Genomic DNA, 12,694 nt, shown 5'->3' with positions numbered 1-12,694 from the left:
CACGTCTTCTTTCAAAAAAGTTTACATATTAAAGAGTCTCCTCTTTATTCCTGTCTTTAAATGTTTGTCATGTCTTGCAATCCGGAGGGCGAGGAAGAAGAGGACTTCCCATTTAACATGGGTGACTTTGTGACGGTAGATGAAGTAGGAGATGTGACTGATCTTCCTTATGCTCCTTCGCCCCCTCTTCCCATGGAAACCACAGAGGCAGAGAAGGACACACCCACATCTTCCCAGGAGAACACTCTAGGGGTAAATTTTAGCTAGAAGTTGTTCTTTACGTAGTTCTTGGACTGTGAGATTAGAGATAGGTTGCCACAGTATAATGACTTCAGACCTCTTGTTTTCTGCTTTAAGGAGACATCTTTGGACACTACTGCAGAAACAGTGTCAGATGCCACAGCAACCCTGTTGAAGTCTGATGAGCAGGTGTTTGAGTCTGAAGCTGTGAACGCACCAGCAGTTGACATTTCAGATGGTCACTCATCAGATGTAGCATCCAGTCCGGTCCACACTACTACAGCTTCCCTCATACTAGCTTCACAAGCTGACTCTTGTTCCAGCCAAACGCTAGCGCCAACATGTCAAGCAGAGACTGAGACCACGCCTAAGACAGGTATAACCTCATGTTGATTCACATCTGTTAACTGAGGGAAACACACTATTTTTATTTATTTATTTTTTGAAAAATGGTGTCAATTACTTTAAACACTTGTCCCCTGCAACCTCAGGCAACCCTTCTGAAGATGCACAAGTGGATGCCCCTTTAAACAACCCCACACCTGAGGCAGTGACTGCAGAGAACAAGGAAGACAAAAAAGAGGACAGTGATTTCAGTCAGAGACAACCCGATGAGAAGATGGTGGTGGTGGTGGTGTCAGACAAACCTGAACATCAAGAGAAGATGGTGGTGGTGTCTGATAAAGCTGATGATCAGGAGAAGATGATGGTGGTGTCTGATAAAGCTGATGATCAGGAGAAGATGATGGTGGTGTCTGATAAAGCTGATGATCAGGAGAAAATGGTGTTGGTGTCTGATAAGGCTGATGATCAGGAGAAAATGGTGTTGGTGTCTGATAAGGCTGATGATCAGGAGAACATGGTGTTGGTGTCAGACAAAGCTGATGATCAGGAGAAGACGATGGTGGTGTCAGACAAAGCTGATGATCAGGAGAAGACGATGGTGGTGTCAGACAAAGCTGATGATCAGGAGAAGACGGTGGTGTCAGACAAAGCTGATGATCAGGAGAAGACGGTGGTGTCAGACAAAGCTGATGATCAGGAGAAGACGGTGGTGTCAGACAAAGCTGATGATCAGGAGAAGATGCCAGATGACAAAGAGACAGGAGCTCCTGCTGCAGAGATGGGTATGGTTTGTTTGGTTTTGTTTGAACTGTAACTACTGGTGGCAGCAGTACCTTGGAGAGTTGGGCCAGGTTGACCAGAATATTTTTATTAGGATTTCCCAAGGAAATGGAAACATATAAATGTGTAAAATGAGCAGTATATAATGTAGTCCCCACAAATATTTACTAACTTTTGATTTTTTTTTTTCATGCAGTTTTGTGCTATGTCCTAATTTTCCTGGACTTAACAAGTCACTGAGACAGTGATGGGTTATCCTCATGTTGTATAAGGGATGCAGGTGTTTTATAGTAACACCAAGATGAAGACACCTGGAGCCTATTTTATCCCTGTTCATGTTTGAGATTTGAAAAAAGCTTCTGACTCTCCCAGGAAACTACAAGAGGTCTGAAGACCAACCAAACACTGGAGAGGAGATTGTAAAGAAGAAACTGAAACAGGACGCAGACCTCCCTCCATTTGACCCCAGCAACCCAGTCGGTAAAACTAACACACAACTGCCATTATGGTTTTGGTTTTCCAAATGTGTATGTTTCTACTGATGCTGAGGAGCTGCTAGTGTTCACTTTTCTTTCTGTAGCAGGGCAGTAGGTCCTTAAATATTCAAAAATGTTTAAATACAATTTTATAAATAAAAAACCATAATGTGTTTAATTTAAATTCACTTTGAATGAATGAGTTTTTATCTGCTGATGGAAAAATGTTATGAAAACATTATCAGTTATAGTTTGTTTTTGTTTGACAATTTGACAACATCATTTTCAGTATGTTAACTTGGAAAGTGTAAATGAAATTTGAGTAGGATGGAAATAGTTACCGAAGCAGTCCTAAATTTAAGTTGTTTATACCTGTAGAGACCCTGTTTTTGTGTGTGTCCATAGGTATGGAGTTCTTAGTCCCAAAGACAGGTTTCTTTTGCAAGGTGTGTAATCGGTTCTTCAGTGGAGGCAAAGAAGCAGAGATCAACCACTGCAAAACTGTCAAACACTACAAGAACCTACAGGTAGGCAACACACGCAGTTGCTTATGGATGGAATTCAGTTTACCACTTTAAGGGAGCTTTTACAATCTACAGCTATTAGTCAGTTTAAATCAAACTCATTTCATTTAGGTTGGAGTGAACACAGTAAGCTAGAGTCCCGAAAAGAGGTTTCATCCAAATCATCTGAACTCTGAACCAAAACACAACCAAAAGCTTATCAGCCTTATAACCCCCTGTACACACTCACTTTTAACCCTAAATAGACAATGCAAAGCATGATCCGCATTTTAAATGGGCCTGGCTGGCAACTGTGTTTTTGTTACTGTGTATCACTGTGACAGGTGATAAAAGAACAAAGAAACGTAACATCTCAGACACGGAGACAGTGGAGCTGGAAAACATCTGCACAAAATATATGCCCTGTGCACCCAGTATTTAAGGGACATAGAGGTATTTATGAGTTCTGCAAGTATGTAGTATTTGATGCTAGCCTGTATTAAATGCAGTCAGGCCATCTTCTCCTCCTGCTCTCTTGGAGTGGACAGTGTGATGGTGATTTGATTTGGATTTTAGAATAATTTGCTTATGAAACAATGATAACTTACTATAAGCACAAATATTTTGCTGGATTTAGTCTTCATGATAATGTGCATGGAGCTAACATCATATTGAGTTAAATTAATGTTCTGTCACATTTAATTTTCTATAATCTGACTTTATTTCTCCACCTCACCACCTGTCACCAAATTCCCCTTGTCTCCCAAATGAGCATATGCATGGGTCAGTTTGTGTACAGCTGCACACGTCATGTTTTTTTTTTTTTTTTTTTTTTTTTTTTTTTTTTTAATAGACCACAAATTTTGCATGGCCCTGTTCTGTGCGTATGCAATGTTTATAAATGAGTGCCTAGCTGTGTAGACATGAGAATGATCACCAAAAAACATCAGTTTTGACTGATATAGGTTTTTATGGTTGTACAGGATCACTGGTAATCTTGAATCATACCATCTATTTTGCCCCTGATCTTATTGTACTGGTCAGTCTATACCATAGCCACACGTGTGAACTGTTACATTACAAGAATTTGTACAATTTGAGAATTATCGAAATTTTCCTGCAAGTAATGAAGCGTAGAAAATGCACAGGAACTTTGGCCTGTAAAAAAGACCTCTGAACTTTTCTGAAACTTATTGTAATGCAAATATGTCAACACATTTTTGTTCACAAAGAAGCCAGAATATCCATCCATCCTTCTTCTTCCGACAATAGAGGTGGAGAACAGGGTCCATTCTGACTCAATGTCCCTAACCTCTCTCGGAGGTGGGAGTTGAAGACCTCTCTGACAGAAGGTTCGGCCAAGCATTCCCAACAGACCCTCACAATACGTTTAGGTCTGCCAAGTCTGTCCCACTTCCTCCTCCGCCAGCGGATCCAACTCACCACAAGGTGGTGATCAGTTGACAGCTCTGCCCCTCTCTTCACTTGAGTGTCCAAGACATGGGACCAAAGGTCAGATGACACGACTACAAAGTCGATCATCGACCTCCGGACTAGCATGTCCTGGTGCCATGTGCACTTTTGGACACCCTTATGGTTGAACATGGTGTTTGTTATGGACAAGCTGTGACTAGCACAGAAGTCCAACAACAGAACACCTCTCGGGTTCAAATCCGGGAGGCCGTTCCTCCCAATCACGCCCCTCCAAATTTCTGTCGCTGCCCACGTGAGCATCGAAGTCCCCCCGCTGGGAGTCTCCAGTTGGAGCACTTTTCAGCACCCTTCCCAGAGATTCCAAAAAAGGCCGGGTACCCTGCACTGTTGTTCAGCCCATATGTCCCTAACCCGAAGGCGCAGGGAAGCGATCGTTCCGGAATAGTCCAGTCTAATTGAGTTTCTTTGTTCATTCTCTTCCAGGAATATTTGCAGACCATGAAGCCAGCTAGTGTGACTGCTACAACAGCCTGCAGCTGAACAGTGTCATAAAACCCTTAAGTGAATTTTGTCATTCCCTCTTTTGGTCTTGTCTCTTCATTTCACTAAAGGTCCAGATTCACATACTGGTGTAAATAATTCTCATGTCCCGTTTTGTTTAGATATCAGTATTGACTGAACAAGTGGAACCTGTGCACAATGAATAAAATGTCTCTGACACTGAATCGCTGTCTGCTTGGTGAATGAACCCATGGGTAGTCATATTCACAATCTTACTCAATATTATTTACTAAACTGATAATTTATTTAAAAATGGCACGTCTTCCTCTAACAGACACAGTTACTGTAATAGACAAAGCCTGTCATAGGTGTCACATGTACCCAGTTTTACACTTGTGGAAATTTTGAGAAACTGGAATTAACTGATACTTAAATGTCTTTTTTGTATTTTATTGTCTGTTTTTTATTGTGGGTGGGTGACAGGTTTGACCTGGTTGTCACAAGTTGTGCTCACAAATGTATATACCCCTTCCTGGCACAATGAAAGAAATATTAACTTTTTTTCCCTCAAAATATAACTAGAAGTATAATGGCAAGTGCAATACACAAAGATACTATCTGATCACTTTCCTTGTAAAAAAGGCCAATTTCTCAAATTGTCAGAGGTATGTCATTTTATGAGCACAGCCATATAACAGAACATACTCGTGGCATTCTCTCTACAACAGATGGCAAATATTGTTCAGAAAGTTCTTCTCAACACTGTTGCTGAAGTTCCCACAAATGTGTTGCACTTGTAAATTGCTTTGCTTTCATTCTTCTGTCCAGCCTGGAGACTGTGCTGTTGTGACTTTGGGTCCATGTCAGTTTCCTCCAGTTTCCAAGTGCCTTTTGATGGTGTAGGTGACTGTACTCACTGACACCTTCACTTTCTTTCCAATTTCTCTAAAGGAAAGACCTCTGTTCTGAAGACTGGGTAAGACTTTAAGGAATGGTTTGACTCTCCGGTCACCCAAACAAGATCTCAGCTAAAAATTAATGTAACTTCAATCAGGGTTGCAGCGAATCCTCGAGGAAATCGATTAACTCAATTACAAAAAATCATCAAGGCAAATTCTAGGGGTCATTGTTCCACACTGACTGTAATCACATTTCAAAGTTGGTGCTATGGCAGAGAGCGAAACTCTGTAAAAGGCAGAAAATGTCCAAAGTTTGGGATCATTTCAAACTTAAATAAAATGACAGCATGGTGCAATGCAGACTGGCTCTGGTAGATTACTCGACTCCAAAAATGATCGATGGGTGCAGCCCTAAACTCAGTGTTGTGATGTTACATAAGGTTGTTGACAAAATCAAAGCCAAAGGTGGTCCAACAAAGCATTAGTGTGTGCTTTTTATTTTTATTTTTTTATTGCCCAGGCAGTGCCGTTTGCACAAGATACAAGATTTTACTTTGTCACCAAACTGTCACAACACCTGCAGTCCTGCGAAAAAGTCTAATTGGTCAAATGTGAAAGGTATTTTTGAATTTTATTGTTTCACATTTCACTTTGTATGCATTCAATAAATCAATTGAGTCATTCTGGTATTGTCTGCTAAGCAGAGAGAAGTAGGTAGATGGAGAGAGTGAGCTGAGAGCTAGAGATAGTTTTAAATGTACATACTTGCATAGCTGCACCTGTCGAGCAGGTTGGATTGAATAAACTTTAGGAGGGGGAGGAGTCAACAGCACAGAGGAAGTGAGGAATGCAGTCAAAGGCATTATTAGGAGAAGACGTCTTGGACATATGCTGCATGTCTAAACCATTACTGGAACAGAAATCATCTCTTCTCTGAAATCACATCTGGCTTCAGAACAGGTAATGAGTGTTTACCTAATATCAGTCACTCTTCTCTTCCCATACTATGAAGTTCTCTGGTTTTTACCTTCTGTTTAGTATCCAGCTTAATTAATGTAGTTTGTGGTGCAGTTGCAATAACCACGAGAACATGGACAACATCTATTGTGCACATGTGCAGGTATTATGAGCCAACCTCTTCTTCCTCTAAAGGTTAAAGAATGTTTGTGGTAAAAATGTCAGCTAATTAATGTGTAAGCAGAGTGTTGTACTGTGTTACCTACTTACTATACTTGAAATGAAAACAGAATCAAGTTTAAATATGTGTATTAGAGGTCTCTGGACAATGTCTTCATTTCAGGAATCCCTTGCCGAATGTGGACTTCATCAGCAATGTGTCATTTTCTCTCCAGTCTAGCTAGAATGACTATGCTTCAGTGTTGTGCTACAACATACCTAACTTCTTTAGCCCATCATCAATGGAAAAGTGGGAAAACTGACTTTACCTGTGCTGCAACTTTGAGTGTGTGTGTGTATGTGTGTGTGCGTGCATACCATGTTACCTTGCATTCCGACTTCACTATCAAAATCTTTTCACACAGTGACTTGACTGCCTTGTGGGGACAAGATTTATGTTAGTTTATGTTAGTTCTATCTCAGTGATTGTCCCCACATCGTATGATTCAAAGTGGTTTGGGATGGAGAGGCCAAGGCGATGCACAGGCCAGCGCACATCATTTAAGCTCCCTCACACATTTTGCCAATGTTTAGTTAAAATGAGGTCATTGAGTGGTTAAGATTACACTATTTATTTGGTTTGGGGATTAGTAACATTTATGGGTTTGGGGTCAAGTAGTTGGTGTGGCAGGTGGGGTTAGGCTGTTTGTACGGATCAGGATTGGATTTTCTTTGTGTGGGTCTTGTCTCGGTTAGGGTTGATGATTTGGTTCAGGGTTAGACAACCTTTGTACCAAATATTCCAACCAGGCCTGAATTTCTTGGTCTTGCGAAACCACTTATTTGAATTCTTTCAGTGTGTGTTAGCATGGGCGTGTTTAGATATATCAAACACATTCAAATACACTGATATTCTAACTGCATACTGACAGGATTACAGTGTTTTCATTGCATATAGTGCTGCTGCTGTGTTGTGGGCGAACGTCACATACAGAGTTGTACTCGGCAGAAAAAAGAATTTGACTCTCTTCTGATTTTCCCTGCCTGTGCCCCCTGACATGAACAAGTCAGCAATGATCCTTATGATTTGCTATAGTCTGTGCTTTTTTTTTTTGGTTGCTTGCTGGTGGTGGTTCACATCCTGGGAAATGGCAGATCCCAGAAAATTGAAAGATTCCATGGTTGACACAAGGTTGCTGAGTGTGAGGGGGAGCAGTGCAAAGGGATATTCCCTGAACTGTAGGTGAGAGGTGAGAGTCTGTGTGACAGAGTAACGCACACACATGACGTATTTACCCGCTGAAGGTGGCGCACACACACACACACACACATACACACACACACACAAAAACCAAAAATTTCCACATTCCTCTCTGTCAGCATCACACATTGCCCAACACTCTTTTCCCTAACTGCTCTGTAGTCAATCATGGATGTACAGGTTTTATGTCTCCGGAACACATACATTCATACATTCATACACTCAAGCACACATACACATACACATACACATGGACATGGACATTCATTCTGCACTTCCCTGGTCAACTGGTTGATGGGTGAAACAGGGGTTGTCCTACCTGTTGTAATAAATAGTTTTGGTTCATGTAACTGCTGTGGAAGGGAATAAGCAGTCATCCTGAGCTCTATGGTGTCAGTGTTGGCTAGAGTGTGGAGGAGGTTGGCTCTATTGTGGACTGTGTTTTTGTTGTGAGTGAATTAAGATAGAACTGCATTTTTTTCTGTTTGCACTTGCACTTTGGGAGACAGCACAATAAAACACCAACACAATAACTTTTCCAACTTCACTATCATTTTTGAGTGAGAGCAGAATCCTGTGACAGTCTGACGTAACAAAATTGATCTCTTTAGTCAGATAGTGTTGCTGGCCTGTTGGGCTCTATTGCTTCTGGCCTCCTCCTTGGCCTAATGGCCCTGTCTGAGCTTTGTTGTTGTGTATTGTGAAGGTTTTGGTTGGCACACACACGTCCTTGCAGAAACTTACTCAGGATCTTGCAGAGTCACTTAGTTTGTCCAGGCTGGTAATAGCAGCTTTGAAGACTCTCCATCCAGGATCTCACAGACTTGACCTTTGACAGATTTTAGGTTCAGGAAGGTTAGGTTGGTGCCCCAAAGCTGCCCAGGGATAAAGATATTGGATATGGATGGATGATAATGAATATTAATTTTATGATAATTAACATGCTACTGAAGATACTGAGATGACATTTAATCCTAGTATTATAAATTAGGTAATATGGACAAAATACAAAAGCTTCAAGTCCAGTTTGAAGGTTTATTAGATGCAATACATTATATGATTGGTACTTCTGCTGTTAAATGACAATGCATTGTGATGTGGAACATGTAAAGCCCAGTCACTAACTGTGTCACCAGCTTCTGCTTAAATCTAATTCTGACCCACAGTCTTTTAGACTACCTTAGGAACCTGTTTCTAAACAATGCATGCAAGTAAGAATAAAAATGGATTTAAAATAGATTTTTCATATGCAAAACATTTGCAAATTATAAAAAGGATTGTGCATCATGAACTAACAGTCCCTCTCATAATGGTTTGACTTATGTATATTTTCTAATGGCAACATCATATCTTGTACAGTTCAACATTAGATGGCTATGGCACTGTCTGCACCATTTCTTTCTGAAGACCAGTTCACCTGCTCAATCTGTCTGGATGTGTTCAACAACCCTGTCTCAACACCATGTGGCCACAGTTTCTGTAAGGCCTGCATCTCCTCGTACTGGAACACAGCAGGTGAGGGTTCCAAGTCCTACCAATGCCCCCTCTGTAAGGAGTCCTTCCATAATCGACCAGAGCTCCACATCAACCTAACTCTGAGAGAAATCACTGAACAGTTCAAGCAGATGGCCATTGCTGGTGAGCCAATGGATGGAAACCTTATCAGAGGTGCACTAGAGACTTCCAACTCACATACTCACCAGAAAAATCTGCCAAACCTGTCTGTGCTCCGGAGACCGGGGGAGATGCCAGGGAGCGTTTTTGCTGAGATGATGACCCGTTTTCAGCAGATGCAGACTCCTGGGGTGCCTCGTCCCACACTCTCCCACCCCAGTGACCGTCAGCTTCAAAGTCCCAATCAAGTCAGCGCTCAGGTGGCCTTACAGGATCAGAACAATGAGCCCCATGATCCACCTCCATCCTACTTACCTCCCCACAGGTACCAAGCTTCACTCACTGTTAGAGTACACCTTCAAATGTGTTTTATTCTATCTGTAATGCAGCACATAGAAAATACAATAATATCTTATAATATATAATATGATCCAAAAAAATTGAATATCTTGAAAACAGGACTTTTTTTTAATTTTAACTTGAAAGGGTCTTGGCAATTTATTGACTAACAAAATAGTTAATTGTAAACAGCTAACTGTAGCCATGGATTTAGAACCACAAATACAAAAGCTTTCAAAAGAAGCTCTTCTATTTTTGAACAATTCAACCTCAAAGGAAATGTCATAACTGCATTTAATTATACTACAGGTATACTGGTCCGAGTGACTCTTCCCCCAGCCTGCCCCTGTGTCCTATCCATATGAGAGGTCTGGAGTTCTTCTGTCGTACAGACAACACCTGTGTGTGCTGCATCTGTGCAGAGAAAGCAGAGCACCTAGGACACAACATCACCCCCGCCAAGAGGGAATGGCACATCAAGAAGGTACAGCTACCCAATGGGCAAATTCCATGATGTTTTGATTTTTGAAGCAGAAAAGGTAAATTACAATTACAATTTATTTAAAAACAATAGCTCCTTCAAATAATCATTTGTACCACTGGAAAAGTGAGAGCTGTTTTTTTTTTTTTTCATTAATTCAATTCAATTTATTTGTATAGCAGCCAAAAGAGGAAAAACTATCTTTAACAGAGGATAGAGAGTCTTCAGGCAGTCTAGGCCTATAGCAGCATAACTAACATTAGAAGTGTAGTTCTTATGAACATATTAGTCATTACCAAGAATGAGTATTTTTGTCAACCTGCCTTCAGATAAGATTTTATCCAACAGATTTAGGCTAAAAAAAAAAAGCAACTTAAAAACATCACATTATGACAGATTGTATCATTAAGGATGCGGCTTTGCAGAGCAGGTGTGAAAATAAATCATGCTATCTCGAAAAATGCAACATTATTAAATCCCATGCAAGCTGTCTCCTTCAACATGATTTTGCAGAACTTAGTGTAACTGTTTAGAATAGGTTGCAGACTGTTTAATGATGTCTGTTTTAATTATTATATTTGGAACATCTTTGCATAAAAAGATGAATAAAGTTTGTTTATTCAAGTCCCTACATATTTTGCCGTGCAGTAACCAGTAGATATCGCAAATCATTTAGTAGTGTACTAGTGGCAAAATTCTGAGAGCATTCTTAAATGCGGTATCCCTTAAAATTTAAGTGTAGATCTTAGTAAAGCTAAAAGTTACTCATGAAGCGTCCTAACCCTTAAAAGAGCTGCTAGGGTGGGAAACTGTTGGGAGTAGGGCGGAGGACTTTTACGAGGCTTAGGAGTTTCTTAAGCAGAGGACAACTCAATTCAGTTCACTTCAATGTATTTGTATAGCACCAAATCACAATACAATCATCTCAGGGCACTTTACAAAAAAACCAAAAAAACTAAACGAAAACCCAACAAACCCCAGAAAGATGAAGAGGATGAAGAAACTCTAAGTGAGAGTGAGTTAATCTAATGTTACAGATCAGATCATGCTGGAATAAGGTTTGTGGTTGATCTTATTACATATGCACTCATACCATTTGTCTCCTGTTACTTTTAAGGATTTTAAGCATGTGTGTGATAATTCAGTGAAATATACAAAAAATAGGCCTGTTTTCGTTTTTGAGACCCCCTTCACTTTTTTTCTGTTTTGTTATGTTGCTACTTGATACTACAGTTATTTAAATTCATTTTTTTCCCTCATTAATCTACACTCAGTGCAAGGAATGTCTGTAAATGTATTAAAAAGAAAAAAATGAAATATCACATTTACATAAATATTCAGACCCTTTACTCAGTACTTAGTTGAACCAGCTTTTGCAGAAATTACAGCTGACGCAATAAGCTTTGCACACCTGGGTTGGAGGATTTTCTGCCATTCTTCTTTGCAAATCCAGATCGGTCAGATTGGACGGGGACCATGGGTGGACAGTCATTTTCAGGTCTCTCCTGAGATGTTCAACGGGGCTCAACTCATGGCTCTGGCTTGGCCACTCTAGGACATTCAGAGAGTTGTCCCTGAGCCACTCCTGTTTTTTCTTTTTAAGAAATTTACAGAAATTTCTAAAATTCACTGTTCACTTTGTCATTATGTGGCACTGAGCACAGATTAATGAAAAAAAAAAAGAATTCAAACACCTGAAGATGAATACCTTCTGACGGCACTCTATCTCACACTTTTATTTCTGTTTGTGGAGGCTTTTTTTTTTTTTTTTTTTTTGGACAACCAGTCACACTCTTCAACAGGATATTTCATACCTGGCAATAGGGTCAGCCGGGCCTCTTCACAGAAATATGATAATATGAGATAAAAGTTTTTTTTCTTTTCCTTGCTGAGAGTTGCCCTAAGATTAGTTCTAAATCACTCTTAATTTAAGACTCCTGACTTTAATATGACCAAAGTTAAGAGCTCTCAAAGGGGATTCATAGAATCTGTATGAATAGCCAGCCCCTGATGTATGCCATAAGTATCAAAATTAGGATAAGGTTTCTAATGGCACAGTTAGTTAAAGCCTAACCAAAATAGTGTGTTTTGTGTCTTCTCCAGTCACAGTTAGGTATAGCAGAAGCTGAGCTGAAGGATCTCCTCTGTGAGAGAGAGAGGAAGAGGCAGGAAATACTTGATTCATGGCAACAGATACAGGTGAGTTTTCTGTCTATACTGGGGTGGACCAGTGTCCAGGACCAATCCTGGTTTAAGACTGTAGAGGCATGAGGATTAGCAGAAGTGGATCCCAACAAATGGAGAGTAGTTCAGACTAATTTCAAGTGTTGGACTGGAACAGTCCGATCATTTATCAGAATGTTCTTGCTTAATATTCAGGACCCTGAATACATGTAGTTCCATGGTATAGAGTACTGCAAGTACAGTGTCATATGTCATACTGAAATACTGCATTCAAGATGTTAATATTTTATTTACAACTATTTCTAGTCTTCCAAACGATGTCAGCTTTAAATTAAGGCAGAATAAATATCAAAGTTCAAAAAGTTTCTTGCAAGTTCTGCATTTGTTGCAACAATAAACAAAGTTTATAACAATGTCAGTCTCTAAAAGCCTTTTTTTTATTTGTGCTCGATCTTTTGAGTTTGGTGATGAGAACTGTGATATTATCAAATATACATTTCAACATATACAATCTTTCATTT

At 40.0% G+C, this 12,694-nt stretch overlaps 2 protein-coding genes across 4 annotated transcripts in view; both read left to right on the top strand.

The window, feature by feature from the left end:
• Nucleotides 1–4,503, top strand: part of LOC113128031 (zinc finger protein 638-like) — a 32,635-nt gene extending 28,132 nt beyond the window's left edge. For both annotated transcript variants that reach the window (XM_026303075.1, XM_026303074.1), the window contains exons 38-43: nucleotides 88–252; nucleotides 358–616; nucleotides 732–1,367; nucleotides 1,738–1,845; nucleotides 2,247–2,368; nucleotides 4,262–4,503. In XM_026303075.1, coding sequence (XP_026158860.1) covers nucleotides 88–252; nucleotides 358–616; nucleotides 732–1,367; nucleotides 1,738–1,845; nucleotides 2,247–2,368; nucleotides 4,262–4,318 — 1,347 coding nt within the window. In that variant the 3' untranslated portion in view covers nucleotides 4,319–4,503. The remainder of the gene's footprint in view (nucleotides 1–87; nucleotides 253–357; nucleotides 617–731; nucleotides 1,368–1,737; nucleotides 1,846–2,246; nucleotides 2,369–4,261) is intronic.
• A 1,244-nt stretch (nucleotides 4,504–5,747) lies between these two features.
• Nucleotides 5,748–12,694, top strand: part of btr01 (bloodthirsty-related gene family, member 1) — a 12,353-nt gene continuing 5,406 nt past the window's right edge. The window contains exons 1-4 of one of the 2 annotated variants that reach the window (XM_033325444.1): nucleotides 5,748–5,796; nucleotides 8,915–9,494; nucleotides 9,818–9,992; nucleotides 12,093–12,188. In XM_033325444.1, the coding sequence (XP_033181335.1) occupies nucleotides 8,926–9,494; nucleotides 9,818–9,992; nucleotides 12,093–12,188 (840 nt within the window). In that variant the 5' untranslated portion in view covers nucleotides 5,748–5,796; nucleotides 8,915–8,925. Of the gene's footprint in view, nucleotides 5,797–6,037; nucleotides 6,139–8,914; nucleotides 9,495–9,817; nucleotides 9,993–12,092; nucleotides 12,189–12,694 lie in introns of those variants that run through there. The other variant, XM_026304451.2, reaches the window with a different exon arrangement.

This window comes from Mastacembelus armatus, chromosome 1 (assembly GCF_900324485.2).
Source record: "Mastacembelus armatus chromosome 1, fMasArm1.2, whole genome shotgun sequence".
Lineage (NCBI taxonomy): Eukaryota > Metazoa > Chordata > Actinopteri > Synbranchiformes > Mastacembelidae > Mastacembelus > Mastacembelus armatus.
Note: the sequence above shows the minus strand (reverse complement) of the source record. Positions and strands in the feature narration are given on the sequence as shown.